Here is a 25,505-nt window from a genome sequence, read left to right on the forward strand (position 1 = left end):
TTCGATTGTGAATGCCGAGCGACAATTGTCGAATTCAATTAACGCTGTGGCACCACCGAGCGTTACTCAATGCCACCACCCAACACCCGGCCCGCAACCCACCCCTCCAGGGAGACGACAGGCCGAGGAGGCGGGAAGAACGATCCGTAGCTGTGGCCGTAGCTGTGGCTGTTTCGCCAGGGTAACGGCTATGCCCCGCGTTGTGTCACAATGTGGGGATCCGGATGCGGAGCCCTGTGCCCTGGGATGCAGCACACCCCCCTGGAACAGCGAGTGAAAGGGGTGGTGGAGGTGTGGGTGTCGCAAGGCGGGGGAGCGGTTTCGTGCTGCGTTGCCTCCGCCGATTGGCCGGAACGCGGCTGCAACGGCAACGGCAACGGATACGGATAAGGCCACGCTGCCGCAACGCTCTGCTCTGCCCGGACCTCGTCCTCTGCCCCGGAAGCGATTTCTTAGCCCAAGAAGGCCCAGTGAACGTCATGCCTCGCACAGTGGGACGAATCCCGCCAGGACAAACAGAATATATACCCTTGAATACATATTATTAAAAAATTGTGAGCACCAAAAATGGAATTTCAAAAACCAAATAACATGTTTAAAAAATTTTCAGTGGGAGCTGAAGGTTTGGTCGGAAAGGTCTTCATTCCATGTTGGCAACACACTCCGCAGTTATCCCACTGTGCCCTGTCGACTCCGCTCCCGGAACACGCATCCCAGCGTCAGTGGTAGCTCTTCACCTGGCCCCCTCCACTTCCGCGGATCGGACCAATGGCAGCTCATCTCCGACACGGCAGGCAACGCATGCGCGGAGAGGCGGCCGTCGCAGGGCTCTCATTGGCCGCTGGTGGACCAAATGGGGCTGGATCTGCGGCGTTTGCGGCAGCCGTGAAAACCGGTTACACCAGAAAAACGGTTCGCCGTGAGCCCGTGAAAGAACCCGTCAGGGTGTGTGTGCCTGTTTAGCACACACTTCAGTGTGCGTGTGGTTTGTTTTCGGTTTCGATTTGGCCGAGGCTCCGCGACAGTCAGTAGCCGTTGTAGGCCGGTGGACCGAGGAGCAGCAACTCCCAGCGCTTCAGTCTCAGTTCCCCCAAAACAGTGATCGAATCGATGCGCCGAGCGATACGCGTGCAGTTAGTCGAATTCTTGACGGTCGAGTGACAAGGTGCGCCGCGACGCGAACTCCCAGCCGACAGACACGCATCACACAAATCTATCCGAGTCATCCGTCGCGTTCCTGAGCTAAGCAATCACTCAGTGCCTCCGCGGGATAAGCCCACTAGCGGAAAGTGTTGTGGTGACCCAGTGCCTGAAGGACTTGCTTTTGGCCAAACTCGTGGATACCCGGCGGTTACCTGTCAGCCAAGCTCAGAAAATTAAAGGTAAGTCGCCAGAAGATCTCGGAAAAGTTTACGATCCGAAGAGCTTACACAATTCATAGCTCCGTGGATAAGAGCCTGAGCTTTTTGGAAAAAAACTTGCAGAGTCTGTGCATCAAAAACGATAAGCTGGTAGGGAGACTTGCAAGAGTCCTGGGGATAGAACAAGAAGCTTCCATGAACTCAGGCTGCTCATGACATTCCCAGCCCTAGCCTGAGAAAACTTGGAGCAACCTGGGCTACGACAATCGGTGCTACGGGAACTGAGACGACTCTACATTATATCCCCAGAATCCCCAATAGCGAGGATGACTTATGGGTGACTTAATTAAGACCCTGCCGGCCGCCGCCGATCGACCTGCCCATAATGACCACCATAAACGATCGCAATCAATTTGTTTGCGCATAATTTGCTTTCTCAACAACTAAATCAATAAATCGAGTCGCTCCCGAGCAGGTTGCGGCGTTATTTGAAAGGCTTTAATAACGATATTTGCTTATCGTGTTCGACACATCGGTCTCAGATTTTTGTAGATCGGCTTATTTCTTAATGAACGACGGGCTAACGGATCGCATCGGAACGGAACGAGCCGCTCTCCATTCAAGCGGCGGCGTTAGTTTCGGCCGCGACTTGTGATTTTAATATTCATTTGTGAATGAAGTGGAAGATGCCACCGGATGGAGGTTGCCGCAAGTCGGAGTCGGACTCCGGCGAATTTGCAATGCAAAACTGCCACTTGGCCAATTGAACTTCCGCCGCTCGGAGATAATGCTCGTATAATTCCGATCGATCGGATCGGCGGCAGATCGATGACTTGCCGCGTTTATAGCCGAGTTTTCCCACGAGTCCAGCAAGCGGCAAGAGTCAAAAATGGTATGCTAATTAATTCTTTGTCATGCCGTCGTCTCTTCTGGCTGCCATAATGGCTCATTGATTTTTGGGAGCTTTCTATAAGCCACCGTCTTTGGTCTTCGGTCTTTCGTGTTTATTTTATTTTTCTTCTTTGGAGACAACGAGCCGCTGGACAACTTACTTAAAACTCTGGTCCAGAAAGACCAAGCTAATCATATTCAAATGGTGAAGCGTACGTTTTATTATAATTTTTTTATTTTAATTAGCGGCTGTTAATGCCCGATCGGGGATCGATGGATCGGTTCATTCAGCGGGGCCGATCCGCGGGGGGCTACTGAGTCAAGGGAGTGGGTTCGCTCCCGATACCGAAACAGAAGCTCGGCCAACCTGTCGGTTCCACTTTCGGTAATCGCACGAATTTAAATTATTGTATGTTTAACTAATTTCTATCGGATTTTATGTGTGTTCCGCTTGACATGTGCATGGAGCTAATTGAGACTTACGAGTCGATTGGCGGAGAAATCGGCGGCGGCCAGGTCTTTATCGGTACGGCTGTGTCCCTGCCCAAAACCTGAACGGGTAAAGGTCAGCTGGGGAGACGGAGATTAGCCACATCTCTAAATATAACTGCCCACTTAAAGCTTACATACATCTTTCTCAAAAACGATCTGGTGACAGAACGAGGAGTCCAGCAAGAGTTAAGGCTACTTCTGGTGTGTGGAGATGGCCAGAGAATCTCCCATGCCTAAGGTCCCGCCCTTGAGGGTTGGCTCTTGCCGGAAATTTTGCTACTCTGCCCGATGGCCTCGATCGGGCCTGGTTTCGGCGAAATGGGCAAGCAGCACGCCAATGGGGAAATTAACCCTTTCATTGCGGCCAAATTGGTTTCGACCGGAATGTCTATTTCACTTTCTACAACAGAGATGGAATGGAATCCTTATCGCCGAGCTTTTGGCCGCGGGCCAACTGCGAACTTAATGGCCCTAACGGCCAGCACGAGTTTCCCGTTCCCGTTCCGAGGTGAGCGGCTGGCCAAGAAAATAAAAAGGCCAAAAAACCAAAAACCTAATGAACAACTTAATTTCGAGTTCTTTTCTTGTTCTCTTTTATTTTCAAGGAAAAGGGGGTGAGTGTGTGGTGCGTGCGGTGGTTTTGCGGCTTAACACGCGCACTTCGGTGGTTTACGAGCTGAAAAATAGCAGCCGGACCGGACCGGGGCTAAGGACTCCCGGGCTCGGCAATTAAATCTAATGTGAATTCCATAATAACATGGCCATGACAAAGTCCGGCCAGTTACAGTTTTTGATTTATACGGTTCTTCAGCGCGTTTTCATGCCTCTGTGACAGGCCGGCGACAGCCACAAATCCTGGCCAAAAACGAGGAAAGGCTGAGAAAGTACAGGAAGCGGAAACCACCCTCCCTCAGGGCCGCTGCAGGGCAGGGTGGTGCTGAAAGCCCATTTGCATATCTCCTTCAGGATTGCATATTTAACCGAAATGAGCAATTGGCCAAAATTCATTTTAATTGTTGGCTGTTGCCTGGCCTGTATTTTGGGAGCCCGTCGCTGTGGAGCGACGCCGACGGGTCAGGGGTCGGGGCAACTCCCGATAATGGGCCAGCGGTTCACGCTGCGCCGGGAATGTGCCTGATAAGCAGCTAATTTGAGATACCTCAGCCTGGTCCCGGTCGCCGGTCACCGGGGCGGGGGACACTGAACACTGAACAGTGAACAGTGGACACTGGACATGGCCAATGAGCACATAAACCACTGCACATTAAATTCTCCAGCCGAGTAGTTTTATAAAATAATTAAGTTTTATGTATTTTCCTTACTAGATTTTCACTGTTCCCTGATCGGTTCTGGCCTGGCCGGAGAGCCGATTTCGTGGAAGCCGTAAAAAGACTTCGGGGAGTGGGCCGCTGAGGCAGCGTTCGAGCACCGAGAACCTCTCAGGTTGGAGCGAGCATCCTAATAGCCCGGCGACCACGACGACATCCATCAAAGCGTTTTTATGGCGTTCTTGCTTGAAATTTGATTAAAATTCAGCGATTAACTAAGCAGCAGCAGTACCAGCACCAGCATCAGCGTTCGACAAACAGCAAATAAACCAAAATACTTTACGGAGGCTAAGCGACTGGTCGGGGAGATCGAATCGGATCGGATCGGATCGAGTCACTTTCGGGCTTGAATTGAATTGTTGATCAAAATATTTGAGTCGACCTGGAACCGATTTCAGCCATGCCGCATACAGGTGAGTGCCTCGCTAATGAACTCTGAAATGAACGCGCCAGATGCGATCGCAGTCCCCAAGAAACCCCCAAAAAGCTAAACAGGGCCACGCTTATTACTGGCGCACTTTTGCCGCCTCCGTTTACGATCGTGCCAGTTAGCCGTTTGGCGGCTTACAGCCAAGACTGCGCCAATTTGACAAGCTGTGCCTTGAGTAGCTTGAGATTTAGGTTTAATAACATCCCCATTCCTCCATCGGCTTTGCAGGTCAAGCTGGGGTCAACCAACTGGGCGGGGTGTTCGTGAATGGCCGCCCCCTGCCGGACTGCGTTCGTCGCCGGATCGTGGAACTGGCCGTGTGCGGCGTCAGGCCCTGTGATATATCGCGCCAGCTCCTGGTTTCTCATGGTAAGGCTGGGAGATATTACTGGTCCGCCTTTTTCTACAGTAACCCCTTTTCGTCTTCTCTTCCCCGCGGACAGGATGCGTCTCTAAAATACTGACCCGCTACTACGAAACGGGATCCATTCGTCCGGGCTCCATTGGCGGCAGCAAGACCAAGGTAAGCAGGTCTTCGGATCGGGGACGGGTACTCAAGGGGCACCTATGTAGATCTATGGGGACGGGAAACCACATGTGGTCCGGTGTGGTGGTGCATGAAATCAACAAACGATTATATAAAAATCAAACGCACAGCAGTAAATCCATAAAGTATCACAGATACACGGAAACAGATAGCCCCCGATAAGCTTTTTGTAACCAGCAGCTAGTTTACATGTTCTCCCGTTTCGATGACAGCTTTTATGGCCGTGTGGGAGTTGCGGGGTGGGGCTGGAACTGGGACTGGGACTGGGTCTGACGAGGGCGTAGGACTTCGAGTGCAGAGAGCGCAGCAAATCAATCTCGCCCGAACGAGCAGATAAGCCAAAGGATGGTGATGTGATGGATGCCCACCTGTGCGGGTCGCACGCCCAATCAAGTGTGGCTGCTACCGTTTAAGCCGCCACTCGCTTCACGGCCCACAAGTGACGACAATGGGGATGGAGCCGCGCGGGGCGGGGCGGAGCAGGACTGGGGGGCTGTGATAGTGCCGTAGGCAACTGGATCACGGATCCAGAGATAACACCGAATCACGACCCAAAGCCCCAGTCTTTTAAGGGTGTTACAGTTTTGTGCACTAGTTTGCGATCCTACTAACTGCTACGTACCACTAATGTGCTGGAATAGAACTCTTTCAGAAGAAAGGGTATCCAAAACCACCGGAAATAAAGTGGGCTTCGTCAAACCCCTCGACTAGACAAACAATTGCTCAGGTGTTATGTTTGCCGACGGCACAGAACACCTAATTAACGGTAGTTGCCACGCCCCAAGTGCACAGTGCACCCAGGCTTTTAGGCCGGGCCTTTGGGGATGGGGCAGGAGCAGCCCTCCCACTTACATGGCGATTCAATAAGTGCCCCGCACTCGCTCGAACAAAACGCGCATTTAACACCTACGCTGGGTCAATAAAGACCAGAAGTGCCCCCACCGCTCCGCTCTCCGCAGCAATAGAGTCCACTGAAGGGCCGGGACAGTGGCTACAAAGGGCCAGAGCGCGTGTAGATGTCCGATAAGATCTGGCATGCAAGCTTACTTCACAAAACGGGGCTGCCGCTACCCCTAAAGTGTATTTATGAATTTTTAATGAATTGCCGCGTCACACGTGAGACCGCCAGTCCGCGGAAACTTGGCCAAATTAACATATGCAAGAGACTCAAATGTTGGGCAGGCGGGCCACAAAGGCCACAAAGGACACCGTGTGGCGGGTCCGATGCAAATCTCGGCCCGAGAACATGTCAGCTGGGAGAGGGCGTTCCTGCACTGCAAATTTTTGCAATTGTTGCAAGTGCAGTCCGCTCTGGTCCGGTTTGGCTTGGTTTGGGCCACAATTGAATTTCACGGCAATTAAATGAGAGGGGGAGACACCAGAAGGGACCAAATGCGGCGCAGTGTCGCGGACATTATCAAGTGACCAATCAACATGTCTCAGAAACAGTGTACCATAGTGCAGCGCGTAGGGATGGGCTTTATCCCCTAACGGCAGCGACTCTAACTCTATGTCTGCCTTTCTCTCTTTTGCAGCAAGTGGCCACGCCCACTGTGGTCAAGAAGATCATCCGACTGAAGGAGGAGAACAGCGGCATGTTCGCGTGGGAGATCCGGGAGCAGCTGCAGCAGCAGCGGGTCTGCGACCCGAGCTCAGTGCCCTCGATCAGCTCGATTAACCGAATCCTGCGGAACAGCGGCCTCTGGACCGACGAGATGACTTCCAGCCAGCAGAACGCAGCAGCAGCAGCGGCCGCAGCAGCAGCGGCAGCGGCGACAGCGGCCCACCAAGCGGGTACCGCCGGAACCTCGCCCGGCTACCAAGTTCCTCCAACCGTGGCGGTGGCCACACCTCCGATCCCGGCCGTTACACCCACTGTCGCCATGCGATACGGCAAGCCGCCGACGCTGATGCTGACCTCTCCGGGCGGCGGCGGTGGCGTTGGCGGTGAGCTGCCCATCAAGCCGGCTCCCAAAATGCCGCCCAACTTGGCCCATGGCCACAGTCCCAGTCACGGCCTGAACCCGAGTGTTTCGGGACTGGATTTGAGTTACTCGGCTCTGCACAAGCACTGGCTGTGGAACCCGTCGCTTCTCTACTACACCCAAGCACACATCCAGGCCCAGGCAGCGGCCTCCGGGGGGCAGTTCCTACCCTACGGCGGCGGCTACTTGCCTCACGCCATGGCAGCGGCGGCTGCCACTTCCTCCGCCGGCACCGGTGGCTTCACTAAGTCGGAGAGCTCCATCGATTTGTCCACACCTGGAGCGGCTGGGGACGCGCTCAGTGATTGTGATTCCGGGAAGTCCTCTCCGGCAGCTCTGTCCCTAGTAGCCTCTGGCGGAGGAGGCGCCGGGATGGGCCACGCTCCCGAGACCTCACCAGGGGCCCCCCTGACCCACAGCCGCAAGAGGAATCCCTACTCCATAGAGGAGCTGCTCAAGAAGCCCGAGAAGCGGCTGCGACTGGACAGCGGTCGCCTGGAGTGCCTAGAGTCGAGTTCGTGCGAAAGCAGCCAAGACAGCCCCATCCCATTGCCTGTGGAGGCCAAGCCGGAGGAGGACGAGACAGCCGAGGGCGACGAGGAGCCCGGGGAGGACCAGGAGGAGGACTGCAGCGTGGAGGTCGTCAACTAGCTCTCCTGGGAGCGCCCCGCCCCCACTGCCCCAGTTATGATCTGTGTATATATGTTAGAATAATCCTGCGCACCATGGTTTTCAGTTTCACGGACTCGGAATTAACTAAAACGTATCTCCCTTAAGCTTCGTTCCACACCAAGATCTCTGATTTAATCTGACAAAGCTTATTGATTCTCTAGACTCTAAACGCAAATCTTTGAATTCCGTTCCCATCTAAGATAGCATTCTGTAAACGGAGGTGATCCAATAAAGTAAATATTTAAACAAAAACAGACAGGTGTTTTGTTCTTGGGGGTGGGACAGGTGGGATAGTAGGCCCAAATAGACCCTCTGAATCGTCCACCGAATCGCCGATCTCTTCGACACTATTTAAATGTTGGGAGGCACGGCAGTGGCCTGCCATCGTCGGTGGTCCGGCCTGCTCTACGGCTTCTGCTTCTTAATTAACTTGCGCGCCAATGAAGTGTCAACAAGTTGCCAACACGCCGGAGGAGGGGCGCGAGGCTGGGACGGAGGCATGGAGGAATTACAGGATGTCTGACACGACCATAACTATCGATCGCCCGCGGAGACCACGCCGGCAGGCAGAAGGGGAAGTCGCCAGAGGCGACAATGGTTGCAACTGCATCTGAAGCACTACTGCCACTGCCACTGGCACTGGGAGTGCGAAAATGGCATTGCCATTGGAAGCGGCTCGGTGGAGCGGCGGCAGGAATTGTGACTGGAATTCGTAAGCAGGCAACGACGCGCGGGGCAGAATCACCTGGGGAGCATCGCCATTCCGGGCGAAGGTGTGAAGTTGCGAGAAACTTTCCCAAGACTTCCGAGCTTCCCGGCCACTGGCTACTCTGAATATGCCACCAATAAATCAGAGGCTAAAAATAATTGCCGCGACAATTGCGCAGAGCCTTAAATTATGCAAAGAGGGCAAAAAATTAAGAGGAGACACACGGGGAAAAAACCCTGCCATAATTGTATCACGTGCAGGCCGCGAATCCGCATCCTGCAAAGGAGCTCCGCACTCACTTCATAAACAATGCTAAAAGGCGTTGAGGATGCGCGCAAGGAAACTGACGGCGCGGAATTCGGAGAGCCGGCAGAATCCGCCGCAGAATCTGCAGAAGAAACGGCTGAAGAAGCCCTCTGATCATGGCGAGATTGGAATGCCCTGGCATGACTATGACTGACAGCCACTGCGACCACCACACAAAAACTGTTACACGCAGAAAAAATGCTGTGCCTCTAGATACTATTGCTTCCAATGGTGGCAAGATTCCCTAGATCATTGACGATGGAATGGAGATTATTTTCAAGTGCAGGCCAGAACGATAAAAGGCTGTGGATCGACGCTGATGGTGATCGTTGATCGCAGCGTCGATCCTGCTCGGGCGACACTTTTGGGCCAGGCCAGGATTGGAGTCAGAGTCGGAGTCACAGAATCTGAATCAGAGGCAGAATCGAATTGAAATCGGGATCTCGGGATCGGGCGATCGGCACAACAGAATATTTTTATACGCTCGCGATCGAAATATCAATGAGGCAATGGGCCAGGCCGGCAAAGACGCGTTTTTGCGGGGCGCTTTTGACGCGACAAAAAACGCGCGCGTCGCTCGCGTTTGGATTTCGCGCTGGCTTTGCCAAGTTTTTGCGCCCAACATGCTCCTCTTGTTAGCCAGCTCTTGCAGGAGAACCCGAACCAGGGAGCAGGAGCAGGAGCAGGAGCTGGCCCAGAAGCCCCCGAAGCAGACCCAAAGCCGGGCAGCTCGCATGGATTGTTGCAATGTTTCGTCGCGCTGTTGCGTTTGATTTGTGTTTTTGGTTTTTGCTCGCCCGCCAGATCGCTCGCCTTTGCTATTTCGGCATAAATCAAAATCCTGTTGGGGCATTGGCAATTGGAATTGCGGTCCGAGAGCCACAAGATGTCGGCGTCGTCGTCGTCGACGTCGTCTTCGAGGCTCGGGGCCCTTCTTTGCGACAGATATTATGGCAGAAAATTTATTTTATGGCGGTAATGGTGTTATGTTTTACGCGATTAGCAGCTCCAAATGTTTGACATTGCAGCGACATCGGAATCAGATTGGGAATCGGGCTGGGAATGTCATTCCGTCGCATTGTGGGTCTGATCCGCCGGAGGGAATGGTAATGGATGACAGCAGCAAGCACCGCAATTAATGGCTTTCAATTAGGGGCAGCCTTAAAGGATTAGGGCGGACTAGGTCTGTTCCATGGAATATGAAATGTGCGAGAGATGCACTCTTCTTCTAATACGTCGGCACATCTCCACTGCCATTTCCTCCGACAAGAGCTTCCGCTTTCTAGGCCAGAGCCTCTGGCCCAAAGACACCAGATTTGACCCGCACACTCGCGGCTGGCTCTTGGCCCCTTCCCGGGTCTCGGGTATGGGATGTGTACATTGTCTGGGTCGCTTTTTAGTGCCACACTGCCTCTTGTTAAATGAAGCAATTTTTTATGGTCAGTTTCCCAAAAGGGTGCACTTAACTGCACCTCTCGGGGTCCGAGGTGACTCGCACTCTCTGCGCGATGGGCTCGGTCTTGGGCCCACTTGTCAACGCATTTCGAGATTGATTTCTCTGTTTTGTCCCTGGCCGTGGGCACAATTAAACCGTAAAAAGCGGCAAGCCGACAGGAGTGCGGCCGGGGAGCCGAAGTTAGGGCCGGGAAGGGGTTAATTGGCGGTGGCAACAGAAGCAGTTATGTTCTCATTTAGAACGCTCCCGACAACAGGTTAGGACCCGATGTGAACTAATAAAATTGAAATGTCTCGGAGACCATTAAATTGTGAGTTTTGAGCACGTTTCGGAATCGGAATTGGAATCGGATTCGGAATAGAAATAGAAATGGGAGTGGGAACAGGAATGGGAATGGGGATGGGAATCGGACTGCGACTGAGGCTGGGAGTGGGAAATGGAATCGGTCGGAGGTAGACAGTAGCAACTTGGTGACATTTACATAATTAACCTTTATTGTGGCCATTGATTGGGGCCGCAAGGGCGGAAATGAACTGGCCGTCGCTGTCATGGGTGTGAATACAGCAGCAGTGCCGAGCTGCGGCCTGTGAGACCGACAGATCTTTCGCAAACGAGACCTGATCCAGAGACACATCCCACAGGCCGCTGAGCCAATGACCCTTCGGTGGTCCGTCGGTCTGTTGAGCGGCAATAAACGCTGAGTTAACAACTTACAGGAGCCAAACACGCCACTCGTTGATGGATATCTCAGGGCGACTCCCTGCGCGGCTCTCCTTGGGCAGAGTGGTCGATTCGGCGGTTTTCAAGCCACATGGTGGCTTTTGCTCTTTACCAACATGAGTCTACAGCCCTTTGACTTCACCAAGTTCGTCTCTTAAAAAGCGCCACCACTGACTGCCTCCGGGCCATCCTCGGTCTGGGACATCGCACCATCGCCCGCTGGGCCGCGAAGGGGTTCTTCGCCGAGCTGAACGAGGCGGATGCAAATGAGCCCCCGGACAGATCTCTTCGAATTGGAAGCCCCAATCACGGCTCCTCCTCCGCCGACAGCGACGCAGTTAATTGGGAGCTTGTGTTATGACATTCTTATCGCCGAATACGCGTCGACCCCACCTGGCGGCTCATAAAAGCGAGTGTGGCTGAGTGGCCCAATGGTTTTGGCAGCTGCGGTGAATACCGATACGAGAACAGCCCGCTAAGGAAGTGAGCGCTTCGGACATTCCGTCAAATCCATCAAATGCGGATCGGATCCGATGCGCTGCGAATCGGACGAAATGCGCATACTTCCGCATGTTCGGAGAGTCGCTTCCCGATTCACCTGCCCGTTCTGGCCACATTAACACGGCCGGCCCGCATTATCCTTGGCGATCATTAGCCGGAGCGGCAATTACGCCACTCAATTGTCTCTGACTTGCGCAGGATCTTGGCGCGGCAGCACCTTTCAAATGGGCTCCTGTTGCTCTCCGTAGGTAATGGAATTATAATTATAGCCTCGATCCCCTTGCTAATGTTGTCAGCGAGCACGCTTTCAACCAAAACAGGCTCCTCACTTTCTGCCTGAGCCTGTTCTTGGGCTGACATTAAATTGTCAAACTGTTTGCCCCGTTACCAAGATGTCCTGGTGGCCACGTGCCAGCACTCTCCGCACTGAGCACCTGAAGCAATATGCCTTAAGAAATGGGGGAGAGATGCGTTTATTTGCGTGTTTACCCCTGCCAATAAACAAAAATATGAAAAGAATTCTAGGAAGAGATAGTCTTTCAATTCTCTTTAAATCTTAGGAACCAAACGCCGTTTTTGGAAGTGTAGAGTGACTCATTACTACAAATTTATGGCACTCGCTTCGGGGAAGTGATAAGCTTATCAACCACTAGAACCGAGCATCGGGACTAAGCTCAGTTTGAAGCTATTTCTCGGTCCGGTCGGTCGCAATAATGTCGTCCACAGTATGGCTCATTTTCACTTTCACTCTGGTTCAGATGAGTTTCCCCGTGTCATCTACATTCATTGACGAAAACTGCGGAAAAGTAAAGGAAGAAAACTTATTCCAAAACATTACTACGAAGACTATTAGAAAACTTAAGGAGGAAAACGAATCCCAAAACATTACTGAGAAAATTGTAGGAGGCGAAAAGGCCAAAATTCTCGAAAACCCATGGATGGTCGTCCTCTCCTGGAATGGCGAATTTGTCTGCGGTGGAACGCTTATTAACAATCGTGAGTACTCCTATCCTATCCTTGGGTGCCCTCCTTAAAGCCCTCAGTGCTTTTCAGGGTACGTTCTCACAGCAGCACATTGCATGGTCAACGGGACGGAACTGTAAGTAGTCAGCCCCCAGATCAAGACGCCCTCTTCAGTCGCATTTTTATTGTTCCAGCGTGGCGCGATTGGGGGTGTACGATCGATCAAAGGAACTGCAGTGCTGGAACTTGAACCGAACGTGTCTCCGCAGTGTTGAATACGCCGTTGAAGCCATCCACATTCCGGCTTCCTATAAAAAACGCAGCCTCGGCGATGACATCGGCTTGCTGCGGTTGGACCGCATGGTGGTCTATATGGATCACATAAGACCTATTTGCATTCTGGCGGATAACCGGAAAAAAACACTCTTGGATGCTATTTCGCAGTTCAAGGCATCTGGATGGGGAGACAATGGGGTGGACACAAAAACCGATTTACTCTTGCAGGTGGACCTCCTTCGGACAGACTGGGCCATTTGTAGCAAGATTTTCTGGGGGGACAACCAAACCATCGACAACGAAAAAGAAAACACTAAGATTTGTGGCGTTGGCAAAATGAGCGCCAACGGCCGGGGCGACTCATGTAATGGGGATTCCGGTGGGCCTATTGGTACGCACATTTGGATTAATGGCGGAACACGCTACACCCAGCTAGGGGTTGTCAGCTACGGCACAAGTGACTGTTCCGGAAAAGGTGTCTATACGAATGTTATGCACTACGCCAATTGGATAAAGAAAACTGTAGACGAGGCGGACATAAAGGTTCTCCTTCCAAAGAAGGATCTGCTGGACGAGGCGTGCTACGACAACTTCATCCGATCCGACCCCTATCCGTGGCTAGCCACGGTCTATCTGTATCGGTTTGTGCTGTCCTACGGAGCGCTTATATCCAAGAGTGAGTAAGGCTACATGTCCTCTGCGGATCTGGGTGATCATGAATTCTTTCTCTCATTTTTTGTAGAATTCGTCATGACCACCGCCACGTTCCTACCTGACAGCGCACCCTTGTAAGTCGCGGCTCCATTTCGGGTTTATTTGACTATTTAATGCTTCCAATCTCTCACCAGGGAGGTGGGCTTCGCCGAGGGAGCCACCTACCACGTCAAAGCCGTCAATAAGCACCCCGACTTTAAAGACCTGGCCGCGGATGACATTGCCCTGCTGGAACTGGCTGATTTTGTCCAGTACGCAGGTAGCTCAGAGTTGCCCGCCTATTTGCCTAGTGACCTACTTTCAACCCCCTCTTTTCTAGCGCACATAAGTCCGATATGCCTGCCCTCGACCACTGCTGAAGCAGAGGTTTTCCGGAAGAAGAACAGAAGGCTGCTGAAGGCCACTGCTGTCAACAGCGACTTCTCCAGCAATGTCGAGATGCCGACGCACAGTCAGTGCGTCCGATATGCCAACGTTTCAAGTAATCAAATCTGCACGAGAGTCGAGTTTCTGGGGCTGAGCAGCGGCAGCCCCTTGGTAACCACCATCGTGACTGGATCCCAAATGGGGCATTCGCTGGTGGGGTTGGCCAGCTACGAGGGCGAAGACGGCAATCTGACTGTATACACGAGTGTCGACAGTTACATGCCTTGGATCCTAGGTTTAGTGAACAAAACCGCGTAAAAACCAATAAAACTGAAAAAGCAGTATGAAAGTGAAGCAAGGTGTTTTCTTTGGGGTATGCACCCCACCCACGTCCTTGCAACAGTGGGGGATAGTCTTATACTTTCTGGTGTGGTTCTTGCACAGATTTGTTGTAAGTATTCGATGTAAAGTAACAAGCGAGTTTCGAAGTCGAGTCGGCGCAGCATGATCCAAGACACAAACCCTTAGGCAAACTTGTTGCACAGCTCTCACATGTAGGTGGCGTCAATTAAAATATTCATTTCTCGAAACGGGGTGTTTGGGACTAAGAGAGTTTCTAGCCTAAGAAAATTGTAAACACGACGTGGACTTGGAGTAATTATTAGAATTTAGCCAAAATAATGCAACAAATTGTAGCAATTCTCTTGCTGGCGCTTGTTTAAATGGTAACACAAATTAATTGTAAAAAATTGAAATAAAAAAATTGAAAAAAAATTTATTTTTCCAGCAGCTTAATTTGAGAAATTTTCAACACTAAAACGAAAATCAAAATATATATATATATATATATATATATATGTACAGATAATATATGTATGTATATGCAGATAATAATAACCAGGGAAATTCTGTAAAATAGTTGTTGTAAGCTGGACAAGATTATGTCGAAGCTTGGACAAGATTAATGTCGAAGCTGGACAAGATTAATGTCGAAGCTGGGCAGGATTATGTGAAAGCTGGATCGGGTTTTCAGCGCTGGAAGAAATCAATTATATTAGCATTTCGAATATTATAATTCAGCTTTAAACTTACAGAGGTAAAATAAAACACGAAAGGAAGTAACTTCTCCGTGGGCAATATTTTTTCAAAAGTCTTCATCTGTTGATAAAAGAAATAAATTAAAATGTATACATATATGAATGTCGAAAAATTACTTACCAATGGAATTGAAGACGACGTGTCCTTCATTTCGGACCACATTTTCCGCTGCTTCAATTGTTCCCCAATGGGGATATACAATTTTTTCCCCCCCTATGCACCTCTTCCAGTGATTTCCCAAATTGGAGGACTTTTGGACATAGGGGCACCACTTGCAAGCCACTGTTTTGCAATCATTTTTGCACAACATTATGTGGTTCTCATATGCCTTCGGTTTTTGGCAAATTTTAAAACAAATTTCGCATTGATATTTTAATGTGGTCCACTCTCGACCACTGCCGTCCTTGTGCGATTCCGGCTTCCAAAAAATTGTGGGGTGGAACCTCCTTCTTTTGCGAGGAGGCGTGGCCGATAAATTAATTAAATTATCCTCCACTGCACGGGGGGGGCTCGGAAGATTCGGCAAAGGACTCATTACATTACTTAATTCTCCAAGGGGACTGGGCGACCTCCGAGGAGTTACCGCGATCCTCTCCGGCGAAACTTCTGGCCTCTTTTTGGCCACTTCTTGCCTCTTTTTGGCCACTTCTTGCCTCTTTTTGGCCACTTCTGGAGCCGATGCATCCGCGGAATCCGGGGGGCGGGGCACGTTTTTTGATGACCCATTCTTAATGATTTCCTCACGAATCGTTTTTAACATTTCCTCGTTGGAAGAAATAAAGTAGAAATTCTGAAAAATGTAATTTAAAAATGTATCATACTAATGAGGAAAGCTAACTTCGGGAGCCGAAGTTGATATATGTACATACCCTTGCAGTGGCAGCTTATATTATTATATACATATATATATCGGATCGGATATATATATATATCGGAAATGTAAATTAAAATTATAAACTTACACCAATTGTATTTTGAGAAAACATCATAAAATTTGTTGCTTCAAACGACGCTGCTGCTTGTTGCGAAACTTACCATGTGGGTGAAACTTACCACACGCGATACCGAAAATTATGTGGCAATATCATTTGCAACATTTCTCACCACTAACAACATGAATTATTTACGCGAATTGAATAATTTTCAAATAGGATTCACCCATGCATTTGATGCCTGGATGAAAAATAAAGAAGACATTCTGGAACAGGGATATTGCCTGTTCACCAGTAATTTCAAGTTATTTGCAGACTTGGCGGAGCCCTTTTTTTTTGCATTCGACGAATTCCATCTTAAAGATATGCAAGTAAGTACTTTTTGAAAAATGTTTCCTTTCTTCTTCCTACATATGTACATATTTCTTGATTATTATTTTTTTACAGAATGCCCCAAAGGAGTTGTATAAATGGAAAATATTTTCGATTGCGTTCTCCACGTTAAAAGGGGACTTGCAAATTGTATATCTAAAAGCTGTAAGTAAATAAATCTATTTTATGTTCTATACTTTTATACCCTTGCAGAGGGTATTATAATTTTGGTCAAAAGTGAGGAACGGCCGGGATCGGTCAACTATATAGCTGCCATATAACTGATTGATCGGAAATGGGATAACTTTGTTGTTTTTTTAGCTAGAAGGATGGGACTTTCTATGGATTCTTCTTAAGGCGAAACAATTCGATCTGCCGATCTGCGATTTCGTAAGGATCAGTTGGCCGACTATATAAGATCCAATATATATATCTAATAACATAAGCTTCGGCTCCGGCCGAAGTTTTATAGTTTATATACATTGTTTTATACCCTTTTTTAATAATATTAATAATGTAATTTCCAGATGACAACAGGAGTAAATCGACTTGGCTCTGCATCAATAAAAGAAGGTGTGGAAATAGTCCACAACACTCTGTTAAAAAAACCATCGTTGCACCATAAATTGGTTTGTGCAATAGCTGATAAATGTGCAGCGAATATGACGGCTATTAGCTATCTCCAGAGTATTCAATAACCTCTTCATGGTCCCAAATTTCAACAAATCGAACTTCTTGGAATTATTGGGGAAAACAAAAGATCTTGTGGAGAAAATTGTGCCAGAAGAATTGCAGCACAGATATTTTGATGAGGTAAATAGTAAAAATAATAATATATTGCAAAAATATCATATTATATATTAAAAAAATTTATAATTTCAGATTCTCAGCGTAGAATGCATGCTCAAACGACTGTTCAATGCATTCCCCCAATGGAATATGCAGCTTTTCTTCTTGAACTCGAACCGCTTTGAGCTATTGGGAGCGAAGCTGTGCAATGAATTGCACTCGGATGCGGAGGAAGGATTTTTCAAAATTAATGACCTCAAAAAACCACAGATTGCAATTAAGTTTATTGCATCTCTTACCACTGTAAAGGTCCATTTAATAAACCTTGAATTAAAGAAAAAGTAAGTATTATTTTAATATTCATTAATAAACTATTATTTAAATTTAACATTGTACTTTCAGTAGAAAATGGATACAAGAATTCAACCAGATGATGGATGAAGAAGAAGCCCCCAGACCATCCAAAAGACCCAAATGGAACACGGACACGGTGGAGGAGTTCTTTGAAACGCATTTGGCCAAGGAGGGTGGTGGCAAGAGCTCGTACAGTGTGGTAGAGGATGCCGACGACGACGAGGAGGAGGATTACTTGCGTACCAACAGGATCTGAAATAAGCATTCCCTAAAATAGGTAGATTAATAAAATTCTCAAAACTCCAACATGAAGTACTAGATGTTTTTTTGAATTTAATAAGATTGTAAAATTATGTGATCTGAAAGGTTAGGAATATCATTTTAATTAAATTATTAAATTAAAGTAATTAAAGAATTTCCCATCAAAAGTCCCCACCACAGACTTGAGCTACAAATACCGTTTCATATGAACTTTCGTGGAGCTTTTTTTGAGCGCCAGCTGGAAAGCTCTGGGGAACAGTTTAAAAATATATATCTGATATTCTACTGCAATGCGACGCCACGATAGCCGAAGATCTTGATTCATAAATAAAAGTGAATACGCTTTATTTGTTATTTCGTTATCGATTAGAGAGGAAAGTTCCCGGTGGCGGATATTTCTGCGACAACAATGTCTGGCCATTGTCAGTGACATGGGACATTCTTATCATTTTGATACACTCCCCCCCTACACCCCATCCGAATATTCACCCTTAAGAACCCATCAGTTGTGACGTAGTGAGCTCACATGGTCCTCAAGTTGGTTAATATTTGATCAGCCTGTTGGAGTAATTGTGGTAACTGAAATAGCAAATAGCACATTAATACGCGCCAAAATCGTATCTGATATCTATTTCCGATGTGTGACGCAGCCTTAACACCATAGCTTCCCATAGCATTATGGGATATCACTTTCGATCTAGGTACTCTTAATATTTATCTATTAGAGGGATGTAATTATAAGAATATAATAGTCATAAGGAAGGTCCTCAAGCGAAAGACCCTTATATTTTCGTGTTTTTGAAACTTGTTTAAAAATAATTTTTCAATAAACTAATTAGGAATCTTATTATAATATACATTTCAGCAAAGGAAATTCCGGATCAGTGAGCACGTTGGCAAATATAATTGTTGTTTAGTTTTTTTGCACAATCACCTGTTTACCTTCCATTACAATGCATTTTTCTGATAATATTTTTCTTCAAGCTCCCAGCTGCTGCAGTTGATTCTTTTTCTTGTTTTTGTAGAAATTATTGTTTGAAAAGAACTGGGGGTGTGGGGGTGGGAGTCCGCCCTTTGCCTGAACGACCTGCCCTTGAAGGGATCCAATGCATCGAACCATAAATACATGTGCCAATCCAATCTCCAACGTCAATACGCCTCTGATGCGTATGATTTATTTTTAGAAGCTGCTATCACACGCAGACCCACACTTACATCTATACGGATATAGGGACATGATACGCACTGTAGGATGTATGACACATCCTAGAAGTCCTCTGAAAAATATTTTTATATTTTTTTTCAAATATTACATCCATTATAGATTCAGCTACCATTTCATTATTATTTCCAAATATACAATTTATTTATTCATAACATAAATGGCGATTTGTCTATCATGGCAATCAATAGAGGAGCCCTGTAATCAATACTAATTATTTGCTATTATGATTACTCCCACACATAAACAGAAAATAGCAATGACACACACATAAGGGGTATGAATTACAATTGGATTCAGAGAATCTTTCGAGTTCTTATCAATTGTGTGCCATATAAGCAAGCCGGGGTGCATTCAACTGCCCTGTGTTGCAAAAACTATATAGATTTTATATATATACATATATAGAGATTTTTGCGCAGTGTAGGGCAAGGAATTAGGAGCATAATACGAGAAATATCTTAACTTCTCTAGGAGACAAATTAAAATAAAATCAAGGGGTGTTTAAATATTTTATTTAGGTATTTAATTATTAATAAACATTTTATATATTAAAATAGTTGATTTTAAGGTTTATAAAATTAAATTTTAAAAATATTTTGTACTTGAAAAAATCTATAAATTTATTATTTATTAAATTATCTATTATCATGGCCAGAGTTAGTAATTCTTTGTACTTCCAAGAGAGCCAGCTGCCTTCACATCCCTACAGTACCGATGGGGAGGGGAGGGGCTAACGAAGTAGAGTGGGAGGGAGGTAAGGCCCCCTGGAGAGCAGAGAACGGGCGGATGCCCGAGCGTTGTGCTGAATAATATCGGCCGATTCTGCTTCGGATTGTGTGTATTTTAAATCTGTTGTTGTTCCTTTTGTGCGCCCGCTGATAACATTTGCGCCTTTGAGTGGCTTGCGATTGATAACGGTAATGACGTTATAGTTAAGGCGTCATTACCGTTAAAACACACACACACCCACACACAACTAATCAAATAGATACTAGTGTCTGTTGGATTCGATTTTAGGCCATTTTAGCACTTAATTAAGGTATAACATGAACTGAAAAAAAATTAATAATAATAAACAACAACAATTGCTATGCACTCGCCCACCCACGTAATCGGGGTATTTTGGAGTAACTACCTGTTGGATGATGACACTTTAAAAAAATAAATTCTTTTGTTTTTTTTTCTGGACTTTAAAATCAAATTTAAGATTTATTTGAAACAAATAACTGTGTTATTACATTGAATATAATCTTATGGCTTATTTTTTTCTCGGGTCTACGGTCTCCGATCTCCGGTATCCGGGTATCCGGTGTTGATGTACCGTCGTTTCTCACATTAAACTTTATAAATGTAATTATATATTACATACACAATTAATTTAATTTAATAGTATAATTTATAATTAGCATTTCTCTCTGACTTATCTAGTATTATTATGTTTTTAATTACGTGTATACTTCCAACACATAATAGCAAAAAACAAATATGTTATCAATCTTAATTTTTTTTTTGCGCGCGCATTTCCCACATAAATTACATCATTAATTACATTTAAAATTTAAATGTTTGTTTTAATTCTTTTTCTTCGCTTTTTGTGTCGCTTATTTTTTCGTTTTTTTTTTTGTTTATACCTCGTCTCATTTAAGTTTAGTTTATAACTAGAGTTTACATCGATAATTAAAAAAAGGATATCTATTTGTTGGGGGCTGTGGATTAGCAAAGACATTATCTCACTAATATATATACCAATATTACGGATAGTTGTGTATATTTATAGAATTTCTGGTACTCGAATAAAATAACAAAAATTTTTTACTTTGCACTTTTGAAGCTTTTTTTTTGTAAGTTTTTTTTTGTTTTGCAATTTTTTTTGTTACAATTATTAAGTAGAATTAAGACTCGAATTAATTCATATTATTTATAAACAGTATATATTATATATTTAGATTTCAGGATCTCTTTATTGTGGTTGCAGGCCATAAAGCTTTCTTTGATTTGACTCTTAAATATTTGTAATTATTTATGTAGTTTGCAATTAAATGATTTCGAAAATCGGGGATATTGTAGATTGTGGTAGAGTAGTCGTAATTCCATGCTTGGATAGTTACGTTTTTTTGTTTTTTTTTTTTGTTGGAAAACCCTATCTACTATATTGTTAAAGATTTGTAAAAAAAAAAAAAATTCCTTTAGTTCTTGAGTTTTGCTTGTTTTGAGTTCGATTTTGATTCTTGATGGTTTTCGTAAAAATTTGTCGACTTGTGCCTGGACTATCAGCTATATATGTATTTGTATGGTTAGATACTCGTTTGTGATACTGAATTTATGAAAAAAGGATCTCTCGAATGTACATATCTATCTATCGCTTTTATTCGAAAAGTGAGGGGATCGGTTTCGATATCGTCATCTTAAAATTCTAGTAATTGCTTCGACGGCACATTGGGATTATGTTAGTAGATCTGGGTATCTGAATAATTAGCTATCTATGTATCTTTCGGGATCTGGAACAAACGAATCGAAATATGGTTGGGTGTCTAGGACATATAGGGTATATAGATTTAAATCTGAATTAGCTAGAGATAACAGATATTTCATTTTTTCTTGCATAGAGAATATAATTTTGGTCGTTGGTCTAAGACACTTTTTGGTTTCAATCCTTTTTCGCTTTTCGCTTACTTGCCTTTCTGCGGTATCCTTTCTCTTTCATATCCTTTTTTTTATATACAGAAATAAGGTGTTTAAATTGTAGAGTGACTTATGTGCGTAGTTAAGTAAAATCTGAGACTCTCGCAAGGGGCAAGGGATTTTCTTGGTTTTTCATTTTTGTTTTTTTTTTTTTAAGAGGAAAGAGGGTGTAAAAAGACACTGAAGTACACTTAGGGGTTAATGATGCTTGATTTTTTTGCTAAATTTCATTTTTCTTTTTAAGTTTTTTCTTTTTAAGAACTAGCTACGAAAGCACGGACGAAAACGGTTAAAAACTAACGAAAAATGGCTAACGAAAACGGCCTAAAAGAAGAAGTTGCGCACCTCCTCGTCCAGGTCGCTGGAGTCCACCAGGTCATCCATCACCCCAGGCACCAGCAGCTCCACCACCTCCAGCTCCTTTTTATCCTTTTCACTAACTGCTGATGCTGCTTCGGCTGCCAAAGCTACGGCTGCTGCGGTCTCGGCTGCATCCTCAACTGTTGCTGCCAGCTCGTCCTGCTCCGATCCGGATCCCAGCAGCGCCTGGTAGGTATCCTCCAGCAGCACTCCGCTTTCGATGGCCGCAACAGCCTCCTCATAGTATCAGTTGAGGTCGCGCCGAAAGCTGTCCTCGATGTTCGGATCGGCGATCATGATGGGATTTTGGTCCGACAGCATCTGCAATCCGGCCACGTCCATTTGGCCCAGATCCAGGTCCAGGGTGTCGAAGATCTCCCTCGAGAAGTCCGCATTGGAGGAGTAATCACTGAATATAATCGAAGGTATATTCGCTGTCGTGGGCGTATGACTTTGCGACGCTCCTTGGTGGTGATGTGGCTGGTGGTGATGCTGCTGCTGCTGTTGCTGTTGGTGGTGATTCAGCAGCACATTGGAGTTGGAGCAGGGTGAACTGCTCGACAGCGGAGAATTCCCATGATGCGGCGAATGCATCGGCGAGTGGTGTGGAGAATGGTGCAGCGATAGCGACAGTTGTTGCTGTTGCAGGTGCTGTTGCTGCTGCTGCTGTTGCTGATGTTGGTTGTGATGGTGGTGGTGGTGGTGTTGCTGCTGCGGCGAGGCCTGTGCCGACATGGGTATTGGAAGCGGAGAGCTGGGACATCCGAGAGGCGACGGAACTGGCGATGCAGCTATCCCCAAAGGATCTCCCGCATTACTACTGCTATTATTGTTCCCCGCTCCGTTAAGATTTGTGCTTCCGTTGTGCGTCGAACCGACTCCATTGCTCAGCCCGTTGTTGTTCAGGTTGTTGACACCCCCCCTCCGCAGGTGGTTGTTGTTCCCGCTCGCCTCGGGGCTGCCGCTCAGCTCGCTAAAGTCCAGCATCTCCTTGTTGTAGCCATTTGTCAGTGGACCACCTCCATTGCTGCCTCCGCTTCCGGAGTTGCCACCGCCACCGCCGCCTCCTCCTCCACTGCCGCCACCGCTGCCTCCGCCGCTCAAGTCATCAAAGTCTACAAAGTTGGCGAATCCCTGCTGCTCCGGCGAGGAATTGCTGTCGCCGAGCGAGAAGATCTCGAACTGACTGTGAAACGAGGTATTCAGACTGTTGTATGAGGTATCGAACTGCTGCTGCTGCTGCTGTGGCACTTGTTGCTGCTGCTGCTGCTGTTGCTGGTGGCGGATCGGACTGGCCGGCGCACTCGAGTGCAGATCCGTGGCCGAGACGCTGCTCAGGAGGCCGGGCGAGGAGCGCGGACTAGGCGGATTCGGTGGCTGGCGGTAATCGGTGGCATTGTGCGGCCCCAGCGTCGGCAGGGGATTGAAGGTGCCCGATCCCGCGGCCGCTTGCGTTGTGGCCAGATTGGTGAAGGACAGGTGTGGCGAGCTGCTAGGTTGCTGTTGCTGCTGTTGTTGTTGCGCGTTGCTGGTGGGCGAGGGCTGCTGCTGGTGATATGGAGACCCAGGACCCGCTCCACCTCCTCCTCCACCCGCTGGACTAAATGGACTCGGCGACTGATCCCTTTCCCGACGATGATTGTGCGGCGACATGACCGGCGATAGGGTTTGTTGCAACTGCTGCTGCTGTTGCTGTTGCAGCGTCTGCTGCTGCTGCTGCGGCTGCGGCTGCGGCTGGGGTGCGTAGTTCTGAAGTGCTGTGAGATCTGGCAGGGAGCCGGTGTTGGCGTAGTTGGCCTGATCCTGTAGCGGCCGGAACAGTGAGTTCGGGAATTTGGCGTTATATGGCGTGGTCTGTTGCTGCTGTTGTTGCTGTTGCTGGTGTTGCAACTGCTGGTGTTGCTGCTGCTGATGCTGTTGTTGGTGCTGTTGCTGTTGCTGCATCTGCATCAGTTGGTGCTGCTGCTGCATCTGTTGTTGCTGCTGCTGGAGCTGTTGCAACTGAAGCTGGTGCGGCTGCAGCATCGGCGACTTCCGGCGCTGAGCCTGCGGACTGAAACTCCTGCCTATCGCATGATGCGGCGAGTGAGATCGTTGCTGGACCGGCTGATGTTGCTGTTGCTGCTGCTGCTGCTGTTGGTAGTTGGCGTGCAGAGAGTTGAGATCCGTGGAGAATCCGCCAGATGCTTCTGCCGCCACTGCCATATTCAGGCTCTGGTGCAGGGCCGAATCGGAGTTGGAGCGACGCCACAAACTATCCGACGTGGGCGGGCCCAGGAGATGCGGATTGGGCTGGCCGTTGTCCAAAGTCTGCTGCGTTGTGGAGCTGCTGCCGTACGGTGACCGGTCCTGCTTTCGCTCCGAGGGTCGTCGCATCGGGCCCACGCCCACACTCCGACCCCGCGACTCGCGATACGCCGTCGGTGAACCGCCTCCGCCGCCAGCCAAGCCATCCGGCGAGGCTCCACCGCCGCTTGCTCCACTGCCTGTGCCACTGCCGCCGCTACCGCCATTCCCGGCCGTTCCTGGCGAGGATTGGCTGCCCTCCTGGTTGCCCAGGCACTCCAGAATCTTTTGATTGGCCGGCGGTTCGTCCCGTTTCGTGGCATAGACCTCCTTCATGATCCGTTCGAACTCCGCCGTGCCCTCGGCCTGCTTCTGCTTCTGCAGGGCGATCTTTTCGCTGAACTTGCGCGGATTGGCCATTTTGAAGGAGGTTGGTCTGTGCCGAGAAAAGTAATCTATTAAGAGATGTTTTAAGATATAAGATAGGGGGGGATATTAAGGGGAAAGAGTGTTCGTTTTGATTTTGCTTTGAAAAAGTGGGAAAGGTAAGGAATAGCTTTAAAAACTAATTATTTCATAAACTTGGTGACATTTCGTGGAATTTTGAGCGCCACCTAGCACTGCTGTGTCTTCACCTTATTAAAATAAGTACCTTCAGGCTGTCTCCAAAGTGTCACAAATCCATCTTGTCAGTTCTCAGAACTCCCCAGACTCTGTCCCATCCATTCTCATCTCATCTCATCCATCTCCATGGCATGGAAATGTTTAACGAAAGAGGGAGGGAGGGAGGTGGAGCCCACTAGCCCACTACCACTCCCACTCCCACGCCCCGGGCTACCAGCTCCGGTCTTGTTTTATCAATTTGTCAGTTGGAGCGGCCTGCTGATAAGCCAGATACAGATACAGATACAAAACACAAAACAGTTCCCCCGTGTCCGAGAGTCAGAATTCGCATTCGGGTTGGGATTCGGAATCGGATTCTCGATTCTCGCGGTGGCCCCCGCGGTGGCCATGCGTAGTAATGTTTGCCCGGCGCTGACCCGGTGTCTGGTAGAGGTGTCTTCTCCTCTCCCCCAACTGTCGCTTCTTCCCCCACTATCTCTCTCTCTCTCTCTCTCTCTCTCTCTGTCTGATTTGGTGTCTTTGGAGAGCAGCTAGTCGACCATGCTCCCATTTCCCATGCTCCCGATTAGCACGCTCATTAAAGCCCACGGCGGGCGTTCTGCGAGGCTCTAACCGGTTTGGCAAACTGCGCAGCTTAATGGCACTTTTATGAAGGAGTTGCAGTGCAGTTGTCTGATTTTCGCACGCTGCTCCCCAAATTACTCGAACTAATTATCTAACTATCGGCCCCTCTAGTCGCTCCTTCGAAATAGGTGGGGATCCGTGGCCCACTGTCGGAGAGAGTGCCCTCAGCGCGATGCAGCTC

The 25,505-nt window shown here is 47.9% G+C and overlaps 4 protein-coding genes and 1 long non-coding RNA gene across 7 annotated transcripts in view; 3 read left to right on the forward strand and 2 right to left on the reverse strand.

Annotated features, from left to right (window-relative positions):
* The first annotated feature begins 877 nt into the window (after window positions 1-877).
* LOC6496211 (paired box pox-neuro protein) lies at window positions 878-7,958 on the forward strand. The gene is made up of 5 exons (XM_001960422.4): window positions 878-1,382; window positions 4,070-4,485; window positions 4,731-4,871; window positions 4,946-5,025; window positions 6,585-7,958. The coding sequence occupies exons 2-5, from the start codon at window positions 4,473-4,475 to the stop codon at window positions 7,683-7,685; spliced, it is 1,335 nt and encodes a 444-aa protein (XP_001960458.1). The 5' UTR covers window positions 878-1,382; window positions 4,070-4,472; the 3' UTR covers window positions 7,686-7,958.
* Window positions 7,959-12,079: 4,121 nt separating this feature from the next.
* LOC6496212 (CLIP domain-containing serine protease 14D) lies at window positions 12,080-14,071 on the forward strand. Its single transcript, XM_044715297.1, has 6 exons — window positions 12,080-12,394; window positions 12,452-12,497; window positions 12,556-13,313; window positions 13,380-13,425; window positions 13,486-13,610; window positions 13,671-14,071. Exons 1-6 carry the CDS (start codon window positions 12,112-12,114, stop codon window positions 14,033-14,035), a joined length of 1,623 nt encoding a protein of 540 aa, XP_044571232.1. The 5' UTR covers window positions 12,080-12,111; the 3' UTR covers window positions 14,036-14,071.
* Window positions 14,072-14,326: 255 nt separating this feature from the next.
* On the forward strand, window positions 14,327-17,690 carry LOC6496213. 2 transcript variants are annotated; one of them, XM_032450797.2, is made up of 6 exons: window positions 14,327-14,442; window positions 15,967-16,118; window positions 16,195-16,284; window positions 16,647-16,932; window positions 17,002-17,249; window positions 17,314-17,690. In XM_032450797.2, exons 4-6 carry the CDS (start codon window positions 16,825-16,827, stop codon window positions 17,516-17,518), a joined length of 561 nt encoding a protein of 186 aa, XP_032306688.1. In that variant the 5' UTR covers window positions 14,327-14,442; window positions 15,967-16,118; window positions 16,195-16,284; window positions 16,647-16,824; the 3' UTR covers window positions 17,519-17,690. The 2 variants fall into 2 exon arrangements, with proteins under 2 accessions (XP_032306688.1, XP_001960460.2); XM_001960424.4 differs by having other exon boundaries at window positions 17,311-17,574.
* On the reverse strand, window positions 14,497-15,967 carry LOC26514830. 2 transcript variants are annotated; one of them, XR_006507211.1, is made up of 4 exons: window positions 15,685-15,703; window positions 14,936-15,605; window positions 14,810-14,875; window positions 14,497-14,752 (listed from the first exon to the last, which is right to left on the reverse strand). It is a non-coding gene; the product is annotated as an uncharacterized LOC26514830 (long non-coding RNA). The 2 variants fall into 2 exon arrangements; XR_001408747.3 differs by lacking the exon at window positions 15,685-15,703 and adding an exon at window positions 15,778-15,967 and having other exon boundaries at window positions 14,498-14,752.
* A 2,247-nt stretch (window positions 17,691-19,937) lies between the features above and the next one.
* LOC6494363 (uncharacterized protein DDB_G0283357-like) overlaps window positions 19,938-25,505 on the reverse strand; it is a 28,325-nt gene continuing 22,757 nt past the window's right edge. Inside the window, exon 3 of the mRNA XM_032450794.2 lies at window positions 19,938-24,512. Within this exon, the coding sequence (XP_032306685.1) occupies window positions 22,037-24,496 (2,460 nt within the window). The 5' untranslated portion in view covers window positions 24,497-24,512 and the 3' untranslated portion in view covers window positions 19,938-22,036. The remainder of the gene's footprint in view (window positions 24,513-25,505) is intronic.

This window comes from Drosophila ananassae, chromosome 3L, assembly GCF_017639315.1.
Source record: "Drosophila ananassae strain 14024-0371.13 chromosome 3L, ASM1763931v2, whole genome shotgun sequence".
In the NCBI taxonomy this organism is placed as follows: Eukaryota; Metazoa; Arthropoda; class Insecta; order Diptera; family Drosophilidae; genus Drosophila; species Drosophila ananassae.